Raw genomic sequence first — 22,641 nt, 5'->3', positions numbered from 1 at the left:
TTCAAGATAAGATGAAATAGTACTTAAACCTCGAAATATGCAACATAAAATTTCGTATCTACTTTTTTAGTTTTCCGAAACAAATTTATAGTCCACATAAATATCTCTAGGACCTTAAAAAAATAATATATATATATATATATATGTGTGTGTGTGTGTAAATGATAGAGGTTATGAGCTCCGATTATTATGAAATACCAGTTTAACATGAAATGAAATCCACGAAAAAAAAAAAAATTAAAAAAAAAATTCAACGGGGCAGGGGATCCATCCTCCATATCCGTCCCCTCGTAATAACGCCCGTTTAGAGAACGACATAGTTCAGATGTACCACCTTCAAGCTGACGTTTTCGTATCACTTGGCGCTCACGGACATCGATGTGCACGTGTATACATGTACCGCCGCCACCGGTATGATCGGGAGGTACCGACAACGTGCGAAGACCGGTCACGAACGGGTGACGGGCAACGCAACGGCATTCTCCGTTTTCACTCCTCAGTCGTAGTTCGCATGCAGACGCATACGCGTTCAGTGGACGGGAACACGTAACGTAACGACGATATGCCTTGTGACGATCGTCCGGGAAACCGCGCGCAAAACCCGCCCTAAAACACACCCCGGGGCTTGACGTGATAATATTTGACCGCGCATAGTTTTTTTTTTTTTTTTTATAAACGTTCTTTTCCGCACACCGTACGAGTGAAGTGCATCGATAGCCAACGTGCAGTGTCGCGAACAACGTACTGGACATCAACGGTCGTCTCGCAGGCTGGACCGCTGGTGACGTATCGCCTAGTGCCGGCGACGGCGCGAGCCTACGACACGCAACGGCCACGTGAAGAAATGTCGAAGCTCGGCCGGCCGGTCTTAGCAGCCGTCGTTTTGCTGTCGCTGGTCAGCCGGAACACCGCAGGTTCGTACCTTAGACTTCTCACTCGCGCGCACAACCCTGATAAACCTTTACCGCCGCACATACGGTCAGATTTGCACTAGAAGATGGCTATTGACAGTTCTCTGCGATAGGACAACCCTCACGTAACGTTAAAACATCATATTTTATCGGGCTATGATGAGAGGTTTAAATTTTAAATCTGTTATATTTTTTAGGTAATATTTACTCGTTTTAAACTAGAAAATAAAAGTTTCGTCCCCTAAATATCAACCTGCCTGCTTTGTCTTAATCCACGTAAACCGTCTAGCCTTTTGAGCTTTACCATACTATTATTTTTACATTTTTTTTTTTTTCATTTTTTATATTTATCATTACCAAAATTATTATTTTATGTCAATTGAGAACATGAGCGTATTTTAGAAGGGCGAAGGGACGATCACTCCCCCCCCCCAATCCGTATTTAAAGAATTGATTTTATGTGAGATAAACATTTAAAATTTCTTTCATGTGGATCATTTTATAACGAAATCTAATTACGTGTGGCTGTGAATACTGAATTGGCCTTTTTGTCGGGTCCATACTTAGTAAAAAATTAAATAAAATACAAGTGTAATTTTTAAAACACAGACAGGTTTTCAAAAAGAACTACACAAATTCGAATCTAAGTAGATCTGGCATAAGATAAAAAAAAAAAAACCACAAATATTAAGGATTCACCTGATTTAAATATTACCAATAATTTTATTTGTAAATTTTGAACGTGAATTAAAAAAAAACATTTGAGTCGACCCCACTTAGAAGTAAGTCTAAATACGACCCGGGTTGAGAATTTTACTGAGGATTTTACCTAGTAACTAATTTGAAAGCTCTTAGTTGTTACTAAAAACGGGTTTACATAATACTATATATTTCATAAATTATTTTATGATTTGTTAATTTTTATTATCTGTGATATGATCTGATTGAATATAGATCTAGTAAAATGTCTTCTCTATATTATCATATAACAACAATATGTTAACCCTAGATACATATTTTACCCACATATTTAGTGTACTAAAATATTATCAAGTATGAATATATTTAAGCATGGCAAATTAATGACAGGAGATCCTGGTCGATAATTATTACAATAGTGAAAAGAAAAATGCTTCTATATAACGCGCGATGATATGCAATTCGGTACAAATCATTGAACCACAGTTCCTAATAATTTAACTATTATTGTTTCCAACAAAAACTTTGTGATTTTATGGTTATTAAATATGTCCATTTAATAATATTCTTTATAATAATGAATTATGATTACATAATACATATATTCAATTTATTTGACCGTTATAATACTCTATTAGTGCGATCACTACAGTTATCAGCTGAATAATATAATTAACTAAATACTGTACGCTTATATTAAATTATAATTTTATTTTTCCAACGATTATTTTTGTGTTTTTTTAATTTTTTTCTTTAAACTAAAAAAATTTATAAACATCTGTTATTCTTATTCACTCAACAGTAAGTAAATAAATAAATACAATTTGATCGATCAAAGAATTATAATATATATATATATAAGAAATATTTCTACATTTGGAATTCAGTTGAGGGTACGTAATTCTTGTCCAGTATCATTAACTATTTACATCAATTTTATCTATTTGCGTTAAACATTAGATATTTGAAAACATTTTAATAATTGTTGTAGCAAAATTGTAACAACTGTTACTTTCATCGACATCGTGATCTGTACAGGAAATAGAGTTTCTGAATTGTTAACCATTGGAACTGCTACTACAATAATTGCTCAAAACCAAACTGTTGCTAATATATAAGCTAATATACTTATTGTAGATTAGTATTAGTTCATGGACCTAAAAAAATTGGTATTATACATTATGTTCGTTTTTCAAATATTTAAAAATTAGTTCCGCCTATTGCATCAAGTTAGTTTTTCGAGTTCAGTAATTGTTTTACAATGTATTGGAATAATATAAATACGTAAATATTAAAATTAATTTTTTATCATATTGTATAAGAGTTAGTTATGTCTATAAATATAAAGTATATTCTGTATAAGTATGACATTTATTATATCTAATATTGTGTGGGTATATTTAAAGTGGTGCATGTCAAAAATATTAAAAAATTAAAAAAAAAAGTTAACACGGTCGTCAAATATATATATTAGTTTATTGAAAATATTTATAATGTAATTAATTATAGACTATTATTAGAATATATAACAATAATCTTCGTTTTAATTTATTTTCCGATCTTAATTAAATATATACTATATAATTATAAGTATATATAGTATAAACAAATTAATTTTAAATTTTAACAGTCTATAAATAGATATTTTATATTTTTTTTATAATATTCAACAATTTTATGTTGTTATTAGCAACAAGACTAACGTGTTCATCAAATGTACTACATATGATTTATAGTTCTAAAGGAAGTAAGAAATATATTAGTTTTATATTAATAGATTTTCTTTTTTTTTTTGTTAATAAGATCAAATTTTCTACAATAAATCTGTACTAAAAGTTTCAAGCAACCACTCATTTTTATGAAAGAAATATTGATTCAAATCTTCTTCTTCTTCACCTTCGCTTTTCTTCCAATTATTTGGGGTCGGCCACCCTTGTTCTAAATTTCCACTCGTCTCGATTTTCTACATCTACTACGCACACACCAACAGCCCTAATAAAATTATCAATCGTAAGCAATCGTCTCTTTTTTGATTTTCAGACAGGAAGACTCTTTACCCTTCAATGTATATTTTCATAACTACTCTTACTGCTTTTGTTTTCTCTCCTCATTACATGCCCAAACCATCACAGTATATTTTCTCTAATCAAAAACTGACTCAAATTATATTATTATAACAGTTAAGAAAGTTAGTGTTTTGAAAAAACTTAAAATATTTGGAAATAAAGTAAAATTTCGTCTCACGGAGGTTATTATATAAATCTTGTAATAAAAGTTAATAAATTAAGTTTTCGTTATTCTTAATTGTGACTTTATAAAATATTTATATAACATATATAATAATGCAAAAAAAAAAAAAATGTTGACTGACTTGTGTAAAGTCTCATAATGACGTTTAAAATTGAAATTATTAAAAATGGCTACTATCTGGTGGCAAATCAAACAAAGTGGCAAGTCTCCTGAGCGACCAGATAAAACAATATAATTCTGTCTACTCAGGCAACTGGTTGTTTTCAAATTCAATTTTTCTACTTTTCTTGACCATAATCAAATAAAACAAAATAAACACAAATATAAATTAAAACGAAATTTGTAACAACGTAATACAACAGAAATTAAGTCAACACTGTTCAGTGATAATTGACGAACTGGCGTTGATGTATAATATATACATACCGTAGACCAGTGGTTTTCAACCTGGGGGTCGTGAATCATAGGTTTGGGAGTCGCCAAAAATAATGGATAAAATGGTTTTTCTATATTATTTAAAAAAAAAAACAAAGTAAATTATTTATTATGTGAAATTTTTAAGTGTTAATTGATCAAAATGATTTATCATGTAAATATTTTATCGGTAATTAAATCAAATTTTGATGAATAAAACAAAATTTTTTTTTGAAGGGGTCGCATTACACAAAAATAAAAAATGGAGGGTCACGATCCGAAAAAGGTTGCAAACCACTGTCGTAGACGGTCACCTATTTAAACTTTAAAATATGAGTGACAAGTTATGATTGACAACTAGTATAATATCTGCTTCCTCCGGTAACAACAAATTAATTTTATTATTGATTTTACTTTTTTTTCCTTGTCTATAGGCCGGATAAAATTAGTTTGTGAAAATATAAATGTAAATATAAATATATAATATATATATATATATAAATGTACAAACTAAATTACTAGTAACTAAGTTAATAATTAATTACAGTTTTTCTATTATTTATTTTATACACTTATTTTCATACTTAACATTGGATTTTACTAATGAGTACCTATCTATGGCGGTATTATTCAACTATTACATATAAGAATAATACAATGCAAAAATTATGAAATTTTATTTTGATTATTTTTCCGTTTATTTATATACATATACATTTATATTTATATACTTATTCATCTACATATAGAATAATATGATACACGTACAGATACTTTTTATATCACATTATGTAGTTTTTATATATTTTCTACACACAAATAAAAACAATGGAATAAACCGTTCGACCACAAAACTGGTAAAAACTATATTCTATATGTTGCCTATTACGGCAAAGTAATACTTTCACATTTGCTGAACGTTTAGAATAGTTTTGTTAAATTGGGTCTCATTAAAATCAATTAAGTATACAATATAAGTAAAACACATATAGCATGCCATTGTTTATGACATATTTAAATATTATATTACTTCACATTAATTTTATATTTAATTATTGAATTATTTTTTTGTTATTTTTGCTATTTCTGTTTAACGTAGTGTGCAATTCAATGATTTTTATTTGGTTATAGGCAGTGATTATGATGTTTCCTAATAATCCAGTGCGTTAAAGTCTCTGACTATCAATGCATCGCTTTTTGTTTGTCTTGTTAACATATGTTACAGATGACAAAGATTTTATTAATTTTTTACAAGATATGTATATTATATAGTATAGTATAGTACGTACGTATTATTCATAAATAACAATGAAATAAATATATTTACTGAATAACGAATTTAATTTTTTAATTTTGTAAAATATTAAAATTTGAAACTTTTAACAATGTGAGAAGTTATATTTTGATTTAATTTAATCATTGCTAATTTTACTTTTATTTTTATTTTATTTTACTTTATTTAATTCTTTTATTTTACTTTTATTTTTTAAATACTTATCGATCAATAATTCGATTTAATTGATTGTGTAAGTCAAACGAGAACTTATAATTAAGAATTTATTTTATAATATAATACAGTTATGTATATATATAAATGCTATGGGGTGGGGCAGAGTTGGCTTTATTTTAGCCCCCCCTTCTTTGTACATCATGTATAACTGCCACTGAGTGTTGGATATTATTTTATACAACCATGATCGGTGAGTACCTACCTTTTTATTATTTATGATTTCAAAAAATGTTTGACATTTTACCGAATCCTTGTTCGTTTAAACATTGAAAATAATAATGTGATATCTTTTACAGAATGAGTTAATTATTTCGTCTTATTTTATTACTGCATCATTTTTTACAACACATTAATGAATATTATTATTAAATATTTATAAAATTTTAACAAAAACTCGATGAACATTGTGACACACAATCTCACTCGACCAGTGTGACAGGGTTAGTTCAATTGATATCCCAGTAGATAAAACTTGTAATTTAAGTACAGCAAAGTAGGTAGAGCCTAATGAAAGGATAAGTCTCCCAATATTTATTTATCCTCCATATAATAGATACAGATACAAATTAAAAAGTAAGAGTAATTTTCTAAAGTGATATATAAAAAAAAAACTAGTCCCCTTAAAAATAAAACTCTAATTGCGCTTATGACGAGATCTCAACTTGTGCCATCCAAAGAAATTTTACTCAATTTCAGAATTTTTTTTTTTATCTTCTTGAGAATGAAATATATCGCACTTTAGGAAGGCTTATGCGCACACAATATTAACAAAGATGTCAATGTCAATGGAAAATAATTTCAATATAAATTTAAAGTCTTACATACGAATTAAATATTTGATTTTAACATAGTTAACAATTCTACATATAGAATTAAAAATCAATATTGGTGAAAATTATTTTCTTTACTGTAGTTTTAAATGGAAGTACATACATAATAGATTTTATTAAAAAATATTTTTTTTCTTGAACATTTATATACTATTATTTAAGTATTTAGCTATTGCATTAATAGCAAAATCGATAATTATAAAAATCAATAATTGTAAACTTTTATCGAAAAAAAATTATGAAAACTCTTGTAGAAAATATACCTATGGAGTTTACATAATTCTTAAAGATTATTCAATTTAGTGTTGGTTTTTTTTTTTACGAAATACATTGTGATATTAATACAAAAACCAATAGAAAGTGATTTAATAATATACAACTTTGACGATTTGAAGCAGAAACACGTTCAATTTGGAACAAATTAAGATTAAATTAAATAAGTTATTCAATGCCATACGCATACAAAAAAAGTTTAGAAGCTTTGCAATAGTTGCCATTTATGTGCACACAAAACTACATTCTACCTTTGAATTTATATAATAAGATAACTAAAAATAATTATTATGTTATTTTGTTGACAGCGTATTCTTTACGCACACACATGCACACTTATCATTAGTGAGAAAGGTTACAAGTTATGATTATTTTCTCTTGCTTTGTCCTGTAACATGGGAAAATAATAATAAAAAATTATCTCCCACCAACTAAAAATAAACGACGAAAAATAAAGTCCTTTAAATACCTTAATTTCTCTTCTGTAATTAGAATCATTTACACACTTCTCCTATATACAACATTCGCTAGACTCTTTACAAAGTACTTTGACGATTATTTTTTTATTTAAATCACAAGTATCGTATGAAAGTTTTTACTGTCCGTCAGAGATGTAGTATACATTGGTATTTAAATAAATCACGAGATATTATTCGTGCCTCGTTAAAGATCTTATCAAGTGTTCTAGAAAACATTGAAGTATACTTTCTTTTCGCTTCATTAGTGAATACTTCAAAAAAAATATAGATGCATGACTTAGCTTTATTAATCAACAAAAAATATTCATAGACAGACTCTAAAAGTTTAATGCATACATTTTAAAAAGAACGAAATACAGATACTACGTTAACTACTTTTTTATTAAATTAGATTAAATTACATTTAGGGTATAATTAGTAAAATATATGTCCATAAGTATTTTTTGGATTTTTTTTTTATTTTTGTTTTTAAAACTAACCTTATACTATTTTTTTCTATTACTCAAATATTGAAAGAGTCCAGCTAATTAATTTTTATTATCATTTATAATATTAAATATGTTGGAAATAAACATTTTCACATATACTAGCGTCTTTTTTCATTCTAATCTTTAAGCATGGTTTATTTTTAAATACATAGACCTTTAATTAGAATAATTTATTGAAAAAACTACTACCAACATGAAAAATAATCATCACTCAAAACCAGTAATACTTTCCTTTCCAATATATATATATATATTTTTATCTACACTCATTTAAAAAAAAGTTTAACTATATTACGGTTTGTTATAGAGGTTATATTATAAGTAAATACTCCAGATATTTTCTATTTTCTATAGTAAAAATTACCATATTATGACAATACTACATATTAAATTCTGATTGTGTTCTTGCGTAAATAGAGGATATAAAATTTACGATAATATAGCAGTATTATATATGCTGAAACGAATAAATCACCATTCCGAAAAATTTACTTTTCAGTAAACGTAGTAAAAACATAATCTTAAGCATTGGTCAATGTATATTAGTTCATCATGTTCGTCAAGTATAAAACCTATTTACTTTCACATAAAGTAATATGAATATCCTATCAGTAGTGAAAGGTTGTTAATGATTTATGTTTTTGTACTTAATCGAATAAACTCGTAGAAATAAATGTCATAATTTTTCCAATTACGTTACGTTTGATTGTTTTTTATTTAAACAATACTATGAAATATAGTATGTATTTATACGACGCTAAATGTTGTACAATGTTTACGTTTAAAGAAAAGTGCGTGGAATGTTGGTACAACAGGATAAGTCATGTATGAGTGAACATCACAACAGGTGTACAGAATGTTGGGTTTAAGTTAAAACCAAAAAATTTGAAAGTGAAAGTCAGTATTTCTTAGTTTTATTAACTGCATGACATATAGATATATTATTTCGGTTGATAGAAAATATAAAAAGCTTTTTGAAGTAAATCAATTAAGTTTATATAAAATAATACTTATGTCTGTAGAGGATGTAGGATTTAAATTATAGAATTAATTTATTTTTAGTTGTGAAACTATTAAAATTAAAAATAAAATCATGGTCTCAATTAGGTATAATTAAACAAATATATTCAACATATCGCAACTTGCGAAAATGTGGATGAGACAGTATGTAAAAACTCCTAAATATACCAATAATATTATAATATAATAATACAGATATAACTTATTTTATTACAACGTGTATATATACATTGTTTTATAGTCACTGTATAGAGAAATGTTCGATTGGCAGTCAATTATATAATATTCTCGTAACACTCACACCCCACTCTATTAAAATGACATAATACGCAAATTAAATTTTTTGTACTGTTTTAATGTTAGGATCTAGCTCGGTTTTTCTTTACCCATTTTCATTATTTTATTTAATTTGCATAGAGAGAATACTCTGATTAAGACACTCTAGACATTTTAGACGTGCTGCCTTGGTAAATAGGAAATCGAATAGTTACAAATTATAGTTTGATCTAGTTTTGAGGAATTTATTTAACCATTTAATATTTAATATAGAAATAGGTCATTTTTCATGCTTTACGTATTATAAAAATCTTAATTTAAACATATATAACGAGATTATAAACATGTTCTTATAATAAAAACACAAATATTATTTTAAAATCTTATAAATTATAAATGGTGTGTAAAATGTAAACATTTGGGGAATTATTATGATTTTAATGATTATAAAAAATAAAAAATATGATTTTTTTAATAAAAACTTTAAAGTAAAAAACACGTTTGATAATTATTTATTTTATATACCTATATATATATATATAGGTTAGGTTACTAACTTCTATTTAATAACTCAAATTTCTCGATTTGGTTATTTTTTACTTTAATTGTTTATTTGTTATGAAAAATTCATAAATTTCATAGTTGTAATGGTTGCTACAAGTACAATATTATATTACTTGTGTATATATCCAATAATTGTTGTCATGGTAATTAATTATTATAATTTAAAGAACAATGTCATTTGAAGACTTAATAAATAAATAAATAAATGGATTAAGTATCCATTCAAAATTTTTTCCTAAATGCAATGCTTTATCGTTTTTTTACATTAAAAATAATAAAATATTATACTGGTTTGTACTGAAGTGAACTATAGCAAGACAATTTCTCAACAAAACTGTATGTCCGGTCAGCATATTTTTTTTTTACCGTTTAAAACAATATTAAATTATAAAGTCACTCTTAAGAATGTTTTGCTTAATTTCCGCCAATCGTTTTTAAGAATTTTAACCATACAATTTGACTCATATTATTTATTGCGATAGTATATACTGCTCCATATGGCTACATCTATTGTTTTATTTTCAGAATTTGATTACTTTCTCCATTAAATTATTCACTATACCTGTTGGCATTTTGTTTAAGTGGTTTGTGGTTAAGGTCAACATTATTTTTACGATAATACAAAAGTCATCTAAAATAAATATCTACTTAATTTATCATAATCGAGTTAATTTGCATAACACATCATTAATAAGTTTATATTTTAAAGTTTAAAATATTAAAGATATACTTATTTTATTTTGTTACCTAGGTATATAGACTTAGAATTTAACACATATAAATCTGTATATATATAGTGTTATGTAATAATTCCAATTTTTACCCCTAAATTAACTATGAATATATAGATATTGTATTAAATCATCAGACATTCCACTTTACTTAAATAAATATAACAGATATAAAGCAATAGGTATAGGTACTATTTATAATTAATTATTATTTTAATTCTGACCAATATTTTCAAATATTAGGCCAGATCTTAGAGTGCTCATTATTTACACTCATTACATTCGCTATTTTTGTTAAAATAGTAAAATCATATTTGAAAATAGGAAATAGCTACTATAAAATGTTGAATATATAAAATTTGTAAAAGCGTTAAATAAATCGAACTAATGCGTTATAATTGACCTTTTGAAATAAGCAGTGAAATTTTATCAATTTTAATCGTGAATGTAAATAATATTCAAAACTATGAATACATAGAAAATATGTAAATTCGAATTTTGTTTTTTATTATTTTTACAATTCATAATTTTTTATATTTAGAAACTTTCCAAAACGATGGTCCTTATTTTTGCCGCACATTTATTCGCTTTTATAGATTTTAAATAGTGTGCCATGGAAATATACTTCATATACTGCAGTGACGACTTAGTTGTAAAATTACAATGATAATATACTCATGTAATACATTATATATTATATATTATATATTCATAATTCAATTAAGTTCAAAATGATTTGTGACCTTGTGACATGGTGTTAAAGGGCCATTCCGTGAAACAATATTGTGGAAATGACCGTGATAGAATCGCTCGTTCTAAATTATTTTAACAAAACTTAAATTGTATATGAACGCATTGTATAGTCATTTGCATAGACTTATTATAATTTTGTTTTGCAGTTCTAAGTTTGTGTGAATGATAAAATAAACCCTAAAGGTTTCAAGGCTTCTCCTATTATTATGACTAAAGATCGCGTTTAAACAAGAATAACATATATCATTCTGTAGGTCGTTATAGTACATAATGTATTGTAGTTTGGGGACACAATTATTAACGAACGACGAACGATCGTGTCCAAACGTAACCTATTTATTAGCAAACATTCTAGGTAAGTCGAATATTCCGTCAGAAGGTTAGACCATTGGATGATAAATTCGAAATCGTGTTTTAGTGATGGATGTCGGCTAATCGAAATGTATAAAAAATGTTTCTCTTTATAACCAGTAAGCTTTGAGCTGTTGAGTAGGCGAGAGTCCGCAAAGCGATTTCACCGTACACGCGATGTTTACATATCTCCATGATGACTTGAACGCAATTTCAAAAAATCGTTTTACTATTGCGGACAGTTAATAGCAGTGCTGGATCTAAGAATTTTGACGCCCGGGGCTAATACAAATACAATGCATTACGTAGTTGGAAGTACGGGGTATGTTTATAACTTTATTTTTATTTTTAATATACTTAAAGCAATGTTGAAGAACAGCGCCTGAGGCAAACATACCTACTTGCCATCCATTCTAGATTCGGCACTGGTCAATCAAATAGACACAAAAATATCCATTCTGCGACACAGTGTACAATTATTTATTATACTGTTATGTAGCACACGCATACAATATGATATATTATATTGTACACGTGTAGTATAAAAAAATGTAATAGTAATATTTATCAGGGCTCGTGCGTTGCAATTTGAATGAGTATCGTTTAACGTCGATACGAATACGATATGTAAAATCGGTGTTTTCACGCGCGTGTGCACGTGCATTCGGCTGTCCCGCGATACTTCATAAACATGGTTTTTTTTCATTTCTTGAGGACAAATTTAATATTGTGTTGACACACACACACACACACACACACACACACACACATACACATACACATACGGTCGTTTTCGTATTCGACACAAACATCTGCTGTAACAACACTTTATAATATGTGTGTGTCCTGCAATTTATGCCATATTCACCTTTCTACTTTGATCTCGTTCCAACTTGCAATATAACGGTAGTAGTAGTAAGTCACGTGGTTCAATATCTGTTTGCGTACGTGAGTACTCTTACATTATCAGAATATCAAAACACGTTTCTATATAGCTGCCTACGACTGCGTGTAGGCACGTAAACAGAGATACCTGGTCTAAGACACCGCAATCGGAGTTCGTCCGGGCACAAAAACCAAGTGCCAAGCGCCCGAAAACCACTGCTTGTAAGACACGAATGCATTTATTATATCTGTACCTATGTTTATTTATAAGTATATACGTGAATCACTTTCTATGTATATTTATATTATAAGTTATAAAACTTCGATGTACCATTGCAACCACAGCACCAAAAGGGCGACGGTATTGTTTCGTAACCGGTTTATCATTTATGATTAGACGAATAAAAATTAAAACATATTTTTATATTAATTTTAATAATTATATGAAGTTGACGGATGATAGAATGACGAATAATCGAAGTATTATCGTAGGTATAGGGATTCTAGGCTGATGCAATAAATAGGATATTCAACTACCGTGGATACATTCGCGTTATTTGTTAATGCGAAATAATTTGTCTAAGGTACGATGAAAATCGCTCCCAGTCGCTTTACGATCAGCCTACGATTTCTACGGCCAAACACGGGTGCAAACACCATGTATACGTGTTGAGACGTTTACTTTTATTATTTCCAGCGTGTACAGATGCAAGGCCCTGGCTGATTTGTGTTTTGAAACATAGGTCTGTACACTGCATCATTATATTATCATATACGAGTACGTGATTGTGCACATCGCGTTTACCGCGGTAAAAGTCACCCAGAAATCAAGGTCGAACCATCATTGGGATAATTATAAAACGTGATGGAACTATTTTGATACATCTTGCAATAGACCTTATAAATTATTTAAAAGTTTCACAAGTAAATATAATCTAATATATTGTATTATTTGTGCACGATTAAAAATACATATTATTGTCTATATTAACAGCGATACGTTAGTAAATAATGATTTCAATTACTTGAAAAAAAATTAAATTAATTACACATATTTATAGGTACAGTGAGACTTGTGTAGGTATTATTTCATACTACATTTCTTAAACTATAAAATACGCTATACGTAATAATACTGACGTTTTATAAGCTGAATAATAACTATAAGACCCTCAAAGTCATATTAATTTCTAATCTTCTTGTTTAATAACTCATCAGTGAAAGAATAAAGTAAACAAGTTCCTACGCAATTACTCTATTAACGAAAATAACAATAACCAATTCATAAGAAATTCATGCACACATATTTATTCTGAAATGTCTGTTACTATGTATAAGAAATGAACGTGTTTTAGATGAGATATCTAATAAAAAGCCTGAAGGTAATATTATATTTTATATATTATAGATACATGTTTAAAACGAAAATAAAATAATACAAATAATTAAATTAACTTTTGGTGAAATAACGTATTGTCTTGCATGTACAAATATGTACAAAATTAAATTCTCTACATATTCAAATGTACATAAATAGATATCCATATTGAAGGATGGCACCTTCTACTACTCTAAGACGTATTTAATAATGTCTCATTTTAAACATAGGAACAATGATACCGAGAAAAATATTTTAAAAGTTGTTTTATTTTTCATTTCGCTCGCTCCTCGTCCTACGTTTAGAATTTATACTATAAAAAAATGGTTCATATTATATAGTAAATGTCATTGACCGCGAGCAGTACGAAATAATAATTACACTTATTCAACATGCAGTTAGCACGTATATATAATATAGTACCTACAATGTAAACGAGCATTATAAAGAGAACACATTTCGCTACAATACGACACCTACTGATTCATTTATTCGTTACTGCTTACACCTAAATCCTACAAGCCCACTACTAGTCATTCCAATGAATGTTTAAGTAACCAAAGAACATTTTAAAATGAAATGTTATCTTATAAATCAAGTAACTGATATTTTTCTTTTCTTTTCCACTGTAAAAATTTTGTGTAATAATTATAATATGTTTTTGCTTTAAAATGACGATCACATTTTTTGATTCGAAATATTTAATGCTTGTAATTAATAATTATATATAATTATTATATCAATTATAATATAAATATTTTTTTTAACTTTTATAATTTTTATATGAAAGTTAATTTCTCAATAGTATTATTTTTCAATAAATTTACAATCATTTTACAATGTAACTACGTATAAACATTTCTTGAACTTTTTCCATTACACGTATACATTCCAATCCACCTACATTTTATTAAAAACCCACTCCATTTTCATACGTATTTGGCATTACTAAATTTATGTAAATTAACGTGGACGTTACTATAAAGTGTATGTGCGTAGATATAGGTATTTATGAATAATAGAAATTCGCAATGAACTTGAAATACAAAATATTTCATGAAACATTTGGAAATGTATAAAAACCTTTTTCAAATTTAATAACGTTGAATTATCACATTTTTTAACACATTTATTAGATCATTATTACATACAATTTCAATGATATAATGAAAAAAAATACACGAATCTGTATCTGTATCATGTATCTATTCCTGCAAAAATAATATTTTTAATCCTTTGTGAAATGTAAAAGCTTTAATTGTAAACTGGTACTTAAATAAAATCTTTTAAAATATTTTAAATCGATTATAACCGGTATGTAATCTAAAATAAAAAGTATAATAATAAAACTGTGTTTAAAATACGTACTATTAGACATATTAACGTTATATTACTTTATTATATTAATTTTATTTTTTATTAATACATATTATATTGCAGCTTGTTAAAGTGAGTTTTTGCTTAAAAGTAGAAAATGTTTATTATAAGCGATACGAGTGTCCTTAGTAGTTTTAGTCCAATAAAATTTTATAAATTTGAAAACCATGAAAAATCACCACATTCAAAAAATGATTCTGAGTAAAGATTGGTGTAATAAATTAGTTATTAAATATATATACTGTGAATATATTATTTAATATGGCTATTCAAAAATAATATTCAAATATTCTTCAATATTTTAAAAATCAGTTAATCACGAAATTTTGAATTCATTTCATCAAAAAAATATTTAAAAACTAATCAGACATTTTGTATTTAAAATTTTATAAAATTGATTTCTTAACACTATAAGTAAAATAGCTTGGAATATATAGCTAACACCGAATGTTTGTCTTAAAATATACCTACACTAGTTATTTTATTAAAAAAAAAAATGTTTTAATATACCTAACTCAAAATATCTTTAGTTTTTCTTTCGCATCGAGAAGATTTTATGATAATTGATAAATTATTTATTTATAGTATCAACTAAAATCTATGTGTACTCTATATACTTATGAGATATGAAAGAGGAATTTCATACAATTTTTATTTATTCAAATCTTACTTAAAAAAAGTATCTATCTTATAATCATTGATGACTATATTATATGATCATCATATTGTTGATTTCTTTAAATTCACCATAATATATGTTATAAAAAATATATTAATAATAATGAATCAGTGGCTTATTTAAAAAAAAAAAACAATATAAAATAAAAATATAAGTTATATTATTTTGTTACTATTTTACATAGCTTAACAGTTCTATTTTCCCTACAAACAAAAAAATATTATAACATTACAAACAAATGATCTAAATTAATTTTACGAATATCTCTTACTGTACTTTCGTAATAAGTCACTTACAATTTTTGAACATTTATTTTTTTTGGATGGTTCGAGATCCGTGAACCCTTTTCTCCCTCTGAAAATATGTCATTGTATACTTATCGTAAATTATCAATAGGTATTTAAAAATTAATTATTTATACATTTTCAGATTGGTTTTTTTAGTTGTAGACCAAATTTTAATATCATCCATGATATTATTACTTATGTATTATTTTTGTATGTATCTGTTTGAATAACAATATTTGGTTGATTTATTATGTCTGTAGTATAATATTATTCCCTTTATGTACTTATAGCTCATTTAGGATTTGTCAACGACCTATTTATGCTGTCTATATTATTAAACAATTAATTAACTTTAGACTAGTTTATTATACTTTAGTTTTCTCTATATTACATAATTTACATTTTACGGGGTCTAAGTCTATTACTTACATCAAACTAACGAAGCAAAACGATTCCTTTTGTCTTTAATATACATTCAACTCGGTAAGATTCCTTTCTATTACATTATATTTTTTACATTTTTATTTCATTACACGGTCAGATGTTATTTTTCAAGCTATTTATATTTTCTTCGAGTCCGCATATGATATGTACACACATCATTCGAGTTATTTCATTGTGACAAATTTTATATTATACTATTTTGACGTTACTACCTATTACAATAAAAACCGTAAGATTTTTTCAATTGCTTATTATAAAACCGTATAAACTACAATTAATCAAAAATATTATTCATATGATATAATTCATTTATTAACACGTTTTGAAATAGTGTTTCCTCGATCACTCGATATATATGTACATATATATTGTATATAATATATACGTATATAAAATACAAGTATATTTCACATATTATTTTTTTCCCAAAATAAATAGAGAAATGAACTACTTACAAGATGTTACTATTTTAACTACTAAGAGCTCACCCAGGTTATGAAATTCATTTTGGCAATCCGCATTCGACCAGTGCAGTGTGCGGTGATGCGTGTACATTTTATAAATTGCGCAGGTGTCATGTATACTGGTACAGTGGCATAGCAAGTGTATGATGACCGTGCCAACGTCAGGGGCGCCAAATTATGCAAAATTTATATTTTAGTTCTACCTTCAAAATTAAATTTTTTCATAATATATTATGAAATATGTAGATTTTGTCTATAGGATATATTAAAAAAAGTTATAACCGTTACCTACTTTAAAGAAATGTAGTGATAATCATTGATAATAAAAAAACACAAGCTATTTCAAATTTACATTCAAATATCGCTAGTATTATTATTATATCAAAAAAAAAACGAGGGACTCTATTAATATGAACAATGACATTGTTAATAATAATAATAATAATTGATCGTTCAATACGGAATAATTTTCATTTACATTTTAAATATACAAGAAAGTTGGGAAATAATTAAAAATATAAATTAAGGTACATGTATGTATAATGTTTATATCACATATAATGAAAAAAATTAACAATAAAAATAAATATAAACAGTAAAATATTATCTGGGGAGGATAACACATATTTGGTAGGTATAAAAGTTGTTAATGAGTTTAGAGGGTTTATTTTGAAGCAGTCTTGTAAAAAATACTTTTAAAATACTATTATAAAAATTAATTTTATGAATATTCATAGAGTATTTGAATACAAATACAAGTATTTTTTTTTAATTTTATGCTATATAATATATATGTATATAGTACACCAGTATAGGTACCTATTATGTTACTACTTTCCATAGATTTTAACAATTACTGTAACAAGTCTGACTATTTAGAGATAAATACATGTTCTCATATTTTATTCTGCATTCAAATATATTTCAACTACTCGTAATATTGATTAAATTTTAATGAAAAAAATAAAATAAAAAGTGGTATTAACTTACTATTAATATGGAACTATATTAAAATCATTAGATTTTCAATTTTCTTAAAAAATTCCAATACAGAAACTATATAAAATTGAATGTGTTATTTAGTGTGGTAACATTGTTATTACCTACTTTTACTGTACAAAAACATAATATTACTTTTTAATGAAAACAATATTATTTTTATTGATGTCAATTTTTTTTTTTGAAAAATAATAAATTAAAACTAATAAAACGGAATTTATGGTATTTTAATACAAGTATTTAAATTTTGGTAAAAATACAATTTAAAAGTATTCAAAATACTTCAAAAATTCATAAAAAAATTGTATTTAGAATACCATAATACAAGTATTCAAATACTTTTATTAGAATACTTTACAAGACTATTTTGAAGTTAAGTTGTTTAATTAGTTCTGGACAATATATAATATTGTTTAATAATTTATAAATACATTTTAAATTTAATAGTTTAAGAATTTTTTCTATGGGTAAAATTGATGGTAACAAAAAAATTGTACACCTCAATTGTCTAATATTTCTTTGTTCACTAAATATATTAGTTAAAATACTAACGCATATTTATAGATAAACATATAAGTGTTTTCATACTATATATATATTACAATTTATGTAGCAAGTTTATATAAACAGTTTATATAATTATATTCAAAGAAAGAGGGGTATATGGTATGTAATAAAAGTAAATTATAGATAAATACAAATTTTCAGGAAGGTATAAATTTTTCTTCGAAAAATAATACCCTCTCCCTCCAGTCATCCCCTTGAAATAAACACGAGTCTGAACACTGACATTAAACTTATTGCTACTATACAACCGTAATATTTTGATCATTCATCTGCTGTTTTGTTTATTCATGTTATAAAAAAGTAAAAACCAAACGAATAACTCATTCGCATCATAGTGGATGTTTGCCTAGCAATATCCAAAAACAATAATTGATTTCAAACTGTTGCCGAACCGTAAAATCAAATGAAATTATTACGGTTTATACGTACAAATTCTCAAATAATATTTTTTTTATTCCAGAATATTTATTTATTCTTTTCAGCCAATGAAATCGCATGTAAAATATATGTATAAATTTGTTTACTACACATAGTCATATATAGTTAGGTTATTCGCATATATATTTAGTTTTTAACTAAATAAATTTGAGTTTTCATACATACGTATATGTATATAGCAAATAAACTTTCAAATAAACAACGCATATTAATGCAATGAGATGCCAATTTCTTCGACAGATTCTTCTGGAATTAACTTCTGGACAGAAATATTGTCTTTCATAGCATTGTCAAGTCGATAACATTGTTCTTGCGCTGAAGACCCGCAGAAGGTCTGTGTAATTATAAATGCTTTTCTCCTTGGGTTCTCGGTAACTGACTGTACGCGTGTGTACTCATGTAACACAGGTATGATATAATTGTTCAAAAATAATCATGCCCGACAATTACATACGCGCATTAATATTGTCTATCGTGCTAGAAGTAAAAAAAAAAAAAATCGATAATACTTCCGGAACCGTGAAAGCCGTTCTGCAGGTATTTATTGTGTACGCATATATCTTATGTAGGCGTACACACGAGTTGCTATTTTATTTGTTTGAATTATTCGAATCATTGGCGGCGAAGGATCTACAAAGGTTATAATATCGTACGAAATATTATTGTACAAAAATATAATGTACATAATTATATAATACACAATGTTTTATATATTATAACGCGCGCACACGATGCACGTTATCACCGTTTGCTGTTTATTATAAATGTATAATACACGCGCGTGCATTTATATATTTGTGTATACGGAACGTTGCAGGCAGGTCGTGCCTGGCCTGAGGCCGATAAAAAAAAAATACGTTACTCATAATATTATTATTTTGTCGTTTTCATAATAAAATGCATGTACAAAACACTTATAAATACGCGGTGTATACGGGTAGGTAAGTTTATTCATCCGTACCATTCTATGTTACACAAAATATTACCGTTTGTTCATATAAGACGATAACAAATAGTATAGAAATGTACACAATATGAAAGTTAGAATAACTTCAGATAATGTGAATTTTTTTTTTTTTCATGTATTTTGCTTTCGTTAAACACATTACAGCAAAACAATTAAGTAAACATAAGTTAGACTTATAACATACATAGAAAACTAACAACGAGTTAAATTAAGAAGCCTGAGGAATTAATGAAGTTAACAATGGAATGGATATTGTGTACCTTAAATTTTAAACCACGCATTCAATTTCATGTATACCAAATAATGGAATACGAGTTTAGTGCGGTTATAAACGTATTGGTGAATGTGAAAACACTATACGTCTGCTTATTGCCACTGCCGCCGTCGTCCGTGACGAGTCGTTCGCCTTGAGAGTTAAATGCAACAGCTGCGTTCATCGTGCAAACTATATATATATATATAGGTACATACAAATATATATATATATATATATATATATATATATATATGTATTTATAATTGTATATGAATAAGTGTTGTCTATCGTTCTATTATTACAGTACTGTTTTTATTGTTATTATGTAAAACAGCGCAGTGTTTACACTGTAATTCACATGATAGCCTATATTTTCCATTTTTTTTTTACTTTCTCAGTCCCTGAAGGGTTTAGGCACCACTGATCATGATATTTGTATTTTTTTCTGTTTACGGTTCGTATACATATGTATATATATATATACATACACTTGTGATAATATTTAAAATTTGTTTGGTCATATTTTGTGCGCAGAATGGTCAAATTAGGTTGGACTAGTAGTCATTGAAAGATGCATGGAGAACAAAAAAAAAAAAAATCTTATCATCCACTCAACAACCTAATTAATCGTACTAAAATTGTGGCATTTACCGTTGTTAATGACAATGATTTTGTTTCTACGATATCATTTTGAATGACTAGACGCATATAATACTATGAATATGAAATAAGAAATTTTTATTGTTTGATTTTAAAACATAATACATTGTTGTTAAATGTTCACTACACTTGATTCCATGTTTTGTATCTTATTATTATTCGAAGCTCGAATGTTTGATTTATTTTTATTACATCATTTTTACATTACTATATAAAATCTATTTACATTATAATCATAAATTATGACTATTTATCATCACATTATTTTTATTTTTTAACGTGATTAGTGACGTCATTGTATGTAAAGAACGAATTTATCATTGATCCCTCAAATATTTTTTGTGGTGCTCAACCCTACTGTTAGGTGTAGCAGCTGCTACAATAAAAATGTAAGGGGAAGGTGGATACCATAATATGTAAATTAACATGATAAACTTGATATAAAATAATTAATATTATTTTTAATATTAATAATGATAATATTGTGTTATTCGTGCTTAAATTATTTGTATAAAACTTATAATATTAACAAATAATAAAAAAAAAAAATTCTTTAAATTTAGAGTTTTTCGGAAGGTGGGTGAGAATAATAATATCTTGCTGTACCTGAAAAATAAATCTGAGGTACCACTGAGTTACCGTATATTCTATAGAAATAAATAGTTAATAAGTATCTACCACATTTTTATCTTAGAATAATAATTAGTTTTCTTATAATGTATTTATTAACTGTATACATTTGTTTTATTTTTGTACCGAGAGTTACTAAAAGGTCAGTATAAACATGGCCGTGACCCATGCCTAGTCTTGTTTTAAGGATAGATTATAATATAAATTGACTGTACTGTATTAATTAACTTTAGATTTTTTCCAGTAAATAATAATAAAATATATGTTAATTGGAGATCTGAGGTTAATAAAAATGAAGTATAACAATTTGGCTCGCTCTGTGTATTTCCTTCATGCATCTGAACACAGTTAAAAAAAAAATTTATATCGTTCAAAAATTATTATTTTAACAGAGCTGATATTCAAAAATATAGGTAGGTTTAGAAGATAAAATAAAACTATAAACCAAATTTAAATGGTTTATTTACTAAATCATACGAAAAGCTAAATTATATTTTATAGTATAAAATAATAAATGTTGAACAAAAAAATACGGCCTAGATACATTATACATTGTTTAGATCATTGGTGGTTAAACTACGGCCCGCCATCATTTAATATTTGGCCCGCGAAAGTATTCTACATTATAACATTTATTTGCATAACTGTAATATTTTACATTTACGTAAAAAAAATTGAAAAATACATTTTTTTATGGCCCACGGTAAAAAAAGTTGTTTTTTATGGTCTGAGGTAAAAAAAATTTGGCCACCAATAGTTAGTTGGTACCTAATTGTATTAGGCCTCTTTCACACAGTCCGTTTTTTAACAGCAACGGAAACGGATCGGATAAAAATAGAAAACGGAAAGATAAGAAACATGGTTGTTTATACTAGTTATTCACATTATCCGTTTCAATCAACAGACAAATAACCCATGGTCCGTTAATGGACAACGCGACAGATTGCCTCGATATATTTCCGTCGTCGAAACGTTTTTAAAACGGACCGTTTATCAAGACCATATTAATAAATATAACATTTCACACTTTTCGATTTAGTGTCCGATAATTTTTATCCGGT

The 22,641-nt window shown here is 26.7% G+C and overlaps 1 protein-coding gene across 1 annotated transcript in view; it reads left to right on the top strand.

The window, feature by feature from the left end:
- Window positions 1–484: 484 nt before the first annotated feature.
- Window positions 485–22,641, top strand: part of LOC112685282 (sushi, von Willebrand factor type A, EGF and pentraxin domain-containing protein 1) — a 58,607-nt gene continuing 36,450 nt past the window's right edge. Inside the window, exon 1 of the mRNA XM_025557127.1 lies at window positions 485–914. Within this exon, the coding sequence (XP_025412912.1) occupies window positions 845–914 (70 nt within the window). The 5' untranslated portion in view covers window positions 485–844. The remainder of the gene's footprint in view (window positions 915–22,641) is intronic.

The sequence above is a fragment of the Sipha flava genome, unplaced genomic scaffold (genome assembly GCF_003268045.1).
Source record: "Sipha flava isolate LNK unplaced genomic scaffold, YSA_version1 106_pilon_pilon, whole genome shotgun sequence".
NCBI lineage: Eukaryota > Metazoa > Arthropoda > Insecta > Hemiptera > Aphididae > Sipha > Sipha flava.
The sequence above is the reverse complement of the archived record's forward strand: the minus strand, read 5'-3'. Positions and strand labels throughout refer to the sequence as shown.